Source organism: Rhinatrema bivittatum, chromosome 14 (genome assembly GCF_901001135.1).
Source record: "Rhinatrema bivittatum chromosome 14, aRhiBiv1.1, whole genome shotgun sequence".
NCBI classification, from domain to species: domain Eukaryota; kingdom Metazoa; phylum Chordata; class Amphibia; order Gymnophiona; family Rhinatrematidae; genus Rhinatrema; species Rhinatrema bivittatum.
The window spans coordinates 34,537,315-34,546,155 of record NC_042628.1 but is presented as its reverse complement, the minus strand read 5'-3'; the positions used below and the strand labels follow the sequence as shown (position 1 = coordinate 34,546,155).

Below are 8,841 nucleotides of genomic sequence, written 5' to 3'. Positions count from 1 at the left end.
TGAAAACTTGGTTATTAAAAAAGGCATATAATCTAATCTAAAAAACCCCTATCAGAACACAGAAAATACAATAAGAAGGACAATGATAATAATAAGTGACGAGAGATAATAACTATCTTAAGACAACTTACTGACAAGTATCTAAAAATTGTTGAAATAGAATTTCTGTAACACTAGCCTGATGCCCTAGACCTTTAGTTAATATGTATCAGAACATCAAAGTAGATTTATGTAAATACCTGTTGTGTTGGTCTATGGTATGAATATTAATTTTGTAAACCTTTGTAATCTTCATTTGGAATGATAGTATATAAAATGTCTTAATAAATAAAATAAATACATAAATATTTTTGCATTGAACCTTAGTTGCTAAACACTTGACCGTTTTTTATGCTTTCTTAGATTTTTGCTCATTCTGTTTATTCCTTCAAGAGTATCCACTTTATTGTAGATATTGACATTTTCAAAAATGCAAAGTCTATCCACTAAACTGCAATATTGCTCACAAAGATGTTGAACAGGCACTCTACTGATTATCCTATTCCTCCTTCTACAACCTCTCTCTCTGTCTTCCTGTATCACTTCAGGTCCATTCTTATTAAAAAGGTGGCATATAAATGATTAACTAGATAGTCTCCCCCTTTCATAAGAACTTAAGATACGCCATGCTGAGTCAGACCAAAGACTGATTAAACCCAGCACCCTGACTTTCATGGTTACACTGGCTCTCCATGCTAAGATTCAGCCTGCTATGCAGTCTTCCCTCCACCAGGAGTCCTCAGTGAACCTGGCCTATAGCCTTGCCAAGGACCTCCTCACTGGTAACACCATGCCCAAGCCTCAGCCCCATTTAACCTTGTCTTGTCATTACCTAGTGGCCTCTTCATCATGTGACCTTGGCTGCCTGACCTGGCCACCTTTTTCTTTCATTCCTGTCTTGCCTTGTGGCCTACCCAGGCTTTCTGCCTTACCCAGTGGCGTCACTTGGCCTCCTGCTTCACTCTGTGGCCTCCCAGGCCTCCCTTGCCTTGCTCTCTGGCTTCCTGGGCCTCTCTGTCTTACCTGTGAGCCTGCTAAGTTCTCATACCCAGCCTTGTGCCCTGTTGGGCTTCCCTGTTGTCTCTTCTGTCTAGTCCAGTCCTGTCCTTATCTAGTCTAGTCCTATCCTTGTCTAGTCCAGTCCTGTCCAGTCTTTGTTCTGTCTTGCGCTACCCTGTCCAATTTCTTGTCTGTTTCCCAGTCCTTGCCCTTATCCTGGTTCAGCTTGTACATTGTATCCAGTCCCCAGCCTGAGCCTATATCCAGTCCCTAGTCTGAGTCTGTATCTAGCCTTGTCTCCTTCCAGCTCCTGCCAAACCCTCAGTATCAGCTCAGCCTCCAGTCTTGTATCAAGGTCCTGTCTGTCCAGCCAGCCCAGCCTGCCCAGATTGTCTAGTCTGTCCACCATGATATTCAGCTGTCGAATCCAAGCCCTACTTGCCCCCAGAACCCAAGGGCTCAACCTATGGGTGAGGGGGCTGGCTAGGCAGAAGATAAACCTTAGTCTTGCCTTTCCGTCCTGTGCCGCTCCTATGGGGGTGTAGCCTGACTTCAGCCCAGCACTCCCATCACTCTGTCTCTGACAGTGGCCACGCTAAGTCATAAGTACCCGGCAGATCACAGACAGCACAACCAGTCCTTGTTGCTGACTCCCAGGGATAAGCAGTGACTTTCCTGTCTACAATACCTGGTTAATAATAGTTTATGGACTTTTCCTCCAGGAATTTGTCCCAACCTCTTTTAAACCCAGCTATGCTAGATGCCTTGACCATGTCCTCTGGCAACAAATTCCATAGCTTGACTGTGCACAGAGTGAAAAAATATGTTTTCCTATTTGTTGTAAATCTGCTACCTGTTAGTTTCAAGGAGTGACCTCGGCTGTTAGTAGTCTTTGAAAGGGTTAACAACCATTCCCGGTTCCCCACCACCACCACCCACAACTATCCCACTCATGATTTTATAAACATCTATATCATATCCCCTTCTCAGTCACTTCCTCTCTAAGCTGAAGGACCCTAATCTGTTAGTCTTTCTTTATAAGGAAGCCATCCCATCCCCCTTTATCATTTTTATTGCCCTTCTCTTCACCTTTTCTATTCCATTTGATATTTTTTGAGATGGGGGTGACTCAAACTGTGCACGATAGTCAAGGTGCAGTTGTGGCATGGATCGATGTAGAGGTTTTATGATTAATCTCCATTTTATTCTTCATTCCTTTCTGAATCATTCCTACATTCTATTTGCCTTTTCGAGCTGATGATTTCAATGTATTGTCCTCAAGGACTCCAAGATCCCTTTCCTGAGCGGTAACTCCTAATACAGAACCCAATATTCTGAACCTATAGTTTGGATTATTTGTTCCTATATGCATCACTTTGTTCTTGTCCACATTACATTTCACCTGCCATTTAGATGCCCATTCCCTAATATCGCAAGGTCCTTCTGCAGTTCTTCCAAAATCCACTTGTGTTTTAGCAATTTTGAATCATTTTTTATCATCTGCAAATATGATCCCCTCACTCATTGCTTCCTTTTCCAGATCACTTATAAATTCGTTAAAATGCACGTATCCCAGAACATCCCTGGGGCACTCCACTATTTATCACCCTACGTTGGGATAAATAGCTATTGAGTCTCCTTTGTCCTGTCTCTCTCCTTTTTTCACAATTTTCCTGTCTGTTTTACTCTCTCCTTTACCTTCCTTTCTTTCATGTCTTCTTCTGTCTCTCTTTGCACATGCATGTAGACACCAATAAAACATAGCTGGCCTCAGCTATTTCTTGTGATTTTGAGCTAGTTCGGTGTATTTGTTAGCATCGATTTCTGCAAGGAAACTGGTCTTATATAATCATCCCGACTGTCTGTCCATCTGTCTGATCCCCCTGTAAGTATGTTCCCCCAATAACTTTTAAATGGTTCATCCAATTTCTTACAAATTTCTGGCAAGATAATAGAGTGCCCATTGACCCCTGGAAGATACTTTTTATGTGCCCTCAGTGCTCACTGCGCTTAGAATCTATGTTTACTTTTCTTATCTATAGAGAAACGGGCCAGTTCAGTTCAGCAGTCATCTTAGGAAGGTTCACATTGTGATGTCATTGAGCCTTTGAAAGTTGCCTTGCCATTGGTTACTATAACCATATGCACATTTCTGTGCCAAAGAAGGAAACTAGATTATGAAATTTTGTCACATCCCCTGGGAAGACATTCTGGGATTTGTAGTCTTGCCTTTTTCATAGGACTAGCAATATGACAATTCTTCTCAGAATGTCTCAAGATGGGCGTAAATAAAATAAAACAATAGTGTAGCTGGCTCAGAAATAGTTGGCAGGTACCTAGTTAATTACAGCAACATTTTAATCTAATGATCGAGTAAACACCTTTCCTTTCTCTTTTCAACCCACTGTTCCGGAACATGTACTCATTACTGTAATTGAAAATATGCCATGCGAAGAGATTAAACAAACCAAACATGTTTACTCCAACAAAAGAAAATAAAATCTCAAATACTATTTTTCTGTAATGCTGCTGATCTTACAGGTAAACATAGATAAAGCAACACAGAGATGCAACTAAATTCTTTGTTTCTATCCACCATAGTTCCCTCTCTCTGTCTGACACTCCACTGAACCAAGCTTAATTATTAAGAGAATTATAAACTGGCTTCACATTATGCATCCAGACAGGATGATGCAGTCTTCATTTGACCCCACTGGAGGCATGGGCTTGAAGTTCTGATATCAAGTCCATGTATGCAACGGAGCAAAACCGGGGCTGGTTCATTCTATCTGAAAAAATTGGAATCAGTTAATAACTAATGTTCACTCTCTTCCTGTGCCTCTCTTTGCCAGGACTCTCTCACTCTGTCTGATACTCTGTTGAATTAAGATGAATTCTCTCTTTGCCTTCCCTAGGTCTTCGATGGAGCCAATGACAGAACTTGAGGACCTTTCCAGCCTGGTGGGGTACTGGAACTCCTCAGACAGTTACCAGTTTGGCCCAGATAGAATCATTGTGTCCGTCATCTTCTCCCTCATATTCCTGCTGGGGACAGTGGGGAACAGCCTGGTCCTGGCAGTGTTGCTCCGCAACGGGCAAATGAGTCACAACACCACCAACCTCTTCATCCTAAACCTGAGCGTGGCTGACTTTTCCTTCATCATCTTCTGTGTGCCCTTCCAAGCTACCATCTACTCTCTGGAGGTGTGGCTGTTTGGCTCCTTCATGTGCAAGGCCGTCCATTTCTTCATTTACCTCACGATGTACGCCAGCAGCTTCACCCTGGCTGCTGTTTCCATGGACAGGTATGCATAGTATAACAAGGTGCATGTATTATACATACAGGGGCAGATTTTCAAAGGGTTACGTGCGTAACTTACGTGCTTAACCCTGAAAACCTGTCCCTGTGCGCGCCGAGCCTATTTTGCATAGGCTCGGCGACGTGCACAAGCCCCGGGATGCTACAAACATTTTGCACCATTGTTGCAAAGTGCTGAGTAAGTATGTCAGTGGCATCTTTAGACAGAAGGACCTTCCATGCAACGAAAAAACCCATGGCCGGTTTCAACCGTCTAGTAAAAATATCACTAAAATTGTTCGAGCATCAGTCAATAAAGTTCTTCTTATGGAGTGAAGTCTGGAATCCATATAGGATAGGACAGAATCTCACATCTTGAATACTACAATAGTCGGGGTTCAGAGGAACTCCCTCAACAAAGAATGCAGAGCAGAGCTAGGACACGGTCCCCTTACCACTCTCCATAGCAAAATACTATTCAAATTCTACTGCCACATCACTGTAACAGTACATCTCAGTAACATTGCTGCCACCTCACATTAGAACATCTCAGGAACATTGTGTAATAATTCAAAACCCCGCAGGAAATGTACTCATAACTAATAGCAAACCTGCCACACCATAACACACTAACTGCCAGACTCATCAGACCCTAAAACACCAATACACCTCCTATTGGGAAAGCAGAACAAGTCAGGCTGCTATAGATATCTACACAGAAACCACATGCTAGCAAAATACCTCACCTAGGGCATGCAGAACACAGACAGGCCCTCATCAAATACAGAATAAAGAGATCATAAAGTATAAATAAAAATGTGCAGACAAAAACTGAACTGGAAACCACAACATCACCATTCCTCATTAAACATCAAATACAATCAAGAAATACAAAACATCTATCATACCACTATGTCAAATTAGCTGCTGAATAGAGCAACATTCAATAATTAAAAATACATACAAAAATGTTTAAAAAATTACCAAACATCAATAAAATATTTCAGAACAAAAGACACATGGCATCCAATAATTAAAGCTAATAAAGATAAAAAATATTCTCCACTCTCCATAACTGGGAACTTTAGATTTCCAGTCACCCTGAGATTGTTATTGATTGGAGGGGAAGCACAAACTTTAACCTCTCTCTCTCTCTCAAACTCATACACACACACACACACACTCTCTCTCATACACACAAACACAGACACGGGCAGTCTCACACACTCACAGGTGCTTTCTGGACTTCTTCCTCTTCTTTGGTGGCCAACTACAGCAAATGCCAGTGGCCCGACAGGGCCTCTTCCTTGGCTGCTGGCTGCAGGAAACACCAGAGGCCCTGCAAGGTCTCTTCCTCAGTTGCTTGCTACAGAAAATATTGGCAGCCATGCAGCTCTTCTTCTTTGGCTACAGGCTGCAGGAAACACCAGTGGCCCCCGTAGGGCCTCTTTTACTCTGCCAACAGCTGAGGTTGCAGAAACTTGGGGCTTCGAGGAAGAGACTCGGGGCACGGGCCCCCATGTGCCCGGTGCTGACGAAGTCCCTGTTTGCATTCATCATCCTGGTTCTTAGACCCAACACAATCAAATGTATCTCACGCATATTCATGGGAAATTAGAACTCGGTCTATGAAGTGAGTAAGGTTAAATCAGGACTGGATCAGCCTATCTGGGAAAGCAGAGCCAACTGGTAATCCTAGTTGAGGTTCCGCAGTAACCTTCCCAGCCCTCTTGTTCTGTATCATTTCTACAGATACAGGTTCCATCTCTTAGCATGAGGTGAGAAGCGGATGTTCCCTTCGCTTTTGATGAGTGAAAGGGCCTGAAGCAATATCCTGCCACTTCAGGCTGTGCTTTGATCTCTCTAAGCATTTGATTGTGTTAGCACAAGGGTAGGGGCTGAGTGCCTAAGATATGACAGCATAAATTAAATGACACTTCTATGAACTGATTTCTGGTACAACTGTGAAAGATAAAAAGTAGTTACTACACCTCTGGCGAGGACCGATGCATAAGATGAGTGGTACAGAAGGTGCTTTCTGATTGGTTGAGAAAGTCAGCATTGGTTATGTCTTCACAACCTTGCAATTCAGATCTAGTTTTGACCTGTCACTGCCACTCATTGTCTACTCTACTGTATCCCTAGGAATGGAGAAATCCTACAGCTGAAAGCCATGCCTGAAATTCTTCTGATGAAGAACAAAATACAAAACAATTGCTTTACTCATTTTTCATATTTTTCTTTAGCTACTTTCCAGCATTGTAGCTTTTTTCTCTCAGAGATCTAGGCTAGCTGAGGGGCCACTGGAAGCTACTGGCTCCCTCTTAATCTAACATTCTGTTTTGGATATCTTTACATTGCACTTGGCTGCCTTTAAATTGCAATATCTCAGGAAATGTATGCCTCGGGAAACAATGGTTTGTATCATCACAAAGGCAAGATTCAATCATCATTGGGAGCAAAATTTCTTCCTAAAGAGGAAGAGTAGAAAACTTTAGCAAGGTCTTAAATAGGGTTAATGTTCACCAGGAAAAGATGTAGCAACAAGTGCATGGCTATATTTCCGGCATTTCTTACATCTTGTTTTTGTTTTTCAGATACCTGGCTATCCGATATCCACTGCGCTCTCGGGAGTTACGTACTCCTTGCAATGCAGTAGCCACCATGGCTGTGATCTGGGGCCTCTCTGTGGTCTTTGCTGGGCCATACTTGAGTTACTATGACCTGATAGATTACAATTCCAGGAACATCTGCATGCCCAACTGGGAAGAATGGAAGCGTAAGATCATGGACACCAGCACATTCGTCCTGGGCTATGTGATTCCAGTGCTGATTGTCAGCCTGTCCTACACTCGGACAATCAAGTACCTGTGGACAGCAGTAGATCCTCTGGAAGACATGTCTGAGTCCAAAAAAGCCAAGCGCAAAGTCACCAAGATGATCATTATAGTGACTGTGCTCTTTTGTCTCTGTTGGCTGCCTTACCATGTGGTGATCCTATGTTACCTATACGGGGATTTCCCTTTCAACCAGACCACATATGCTTTCCGGCTTCTTTCCCACTGCATGGCCTATGCAAACTCCTGCCTCAACCCCATTGTTTATGCTCTGGTCTCCAAGCACTTCCGTAAAGGTTTCAAGAAAGTCTTCAGCTGTCTCGTAAGGAAGAAAGCTCGCAACAAGGTTCACGTTATCAATGTAGCTAACACTGTGCCAGGCTTTGAGGCCGCATCCACAGAGGTATCCCAAATGAATGAAGAGAACATGAAGCAGAATGGGTGTGAAGTGGGAGCAGGGCCCCTGATGAGTCCTTCTGACTCCTCTAAACCTCTGACCACCCCTTAGCATCAGTGGGGCCATTGTATTCCTTGACTGAGAGCAGCACAAAGCTGAATATTGAATATAGAGACTACTCTTCCATTTAGACCAGAAGCCGAAAGAGCTTCTTGTTAATGCCTCAGATGGTTTTCTCTCACTAGATTAAAGGTGGTTCAGTGAAACTCTCCTACAATTCCAGGGGGAATAGAGGAACTATAGAACAGAAAGTTATTCAACAGACTTTATTGTGTTCATCAGCTGATCTGGGATCTGCGCATCTGGTGAGAGGTCATTATTTAGAGAGAAATCGGACACTGAACAATTCCAGGATTCTGGACCTTTCACTGGTAACAGCAGTATCAAATGCACTTACATTTTCTGCCTCTCATTCTATTCTTCCAATATTCTTGCTACAAGAATTAGCGGCCAATCCATTGGACATGCTAAAACTGTTCCAGGTAATAATGAGAGCACAATGGGAAATTGGGAATTTGGGGGGGGGGGGGGGGGGGGGGCAGAGATAGGCATTCAGAGGGACAGAGGACATGATTATAAAGATGGAGACAGGGACCCTGTATATATGTGGTATATATATGTACATAGCTAGTGCATCTTTATTGTATTTATCTACTGATATGGTGTATGAATAATGCTTAAATAGTATATTCATGTATTATTATGTTATATGTACCATATGTTTAAAATGTGTAGACTCCCAGAACCAGTTCATGGGTCTGTTGCATTCTCAACGGCTGCATTGATTTAAATAGATTTCTGCTGGCATATGTAAGACCAGCTGCAGAAACTCACACATTTTAAGGAAAGAATAGGGTGTGCTCTCAAAATGTACTTTATTTTTGTTTATATAGCTTGCCTGACCAGTATATAACAGGCGATTATAGTGAACTCTGTGCTGTTGATATGTTTATTTTGGTATACAGATGTAACCTCTAGTGCCATGTTATTGTGGTTAAAGTTTCATGACCCAATCTGAAACTATAAAATATTTTGTGACAGATTAGAAGAGAATTTACCACTGGGCAGTTGAAGTAATTGTCATCATGGTCACCAATTACTGGTGCTAAGGGTACTTTTAAAAATCCAGTAGCAGTAGTGTTGCTCCAGACCACAAACTTACCTATTTGGGGCAATGCACGGGGCAGGATTTCATGATATCCGATTCCCAG

The 8,841-nt window shown here is 42.6% G+C and overlaps 1 protein-coding gene across 1 annotated transcript; it reads left to right on the top strand.

Moving 5' to 3' along the window:
- Positions 1-3,960: 3,960 nt before the first annotated feature.
- Positions 3,961-8,059, top strand: LOC115076134 (galanin receptor type 2-like). Its single transcript, XM_029577264.1, has 2 exons — positions 3,961-4,343; positions 6,934-8,059. Exons 1-2 carry the CDS (start codon positions 3,961-3,963, stop codon positions 7,679-7,681), a joined length of 1,131 nt encoding a protein of 376 aa, XP_029433124.1. The 3' UTR covers positions 7,682-8,059.
- The last annotated feature ends 782 nt before the right edge of the window (positions 8,060-8,841 follow it).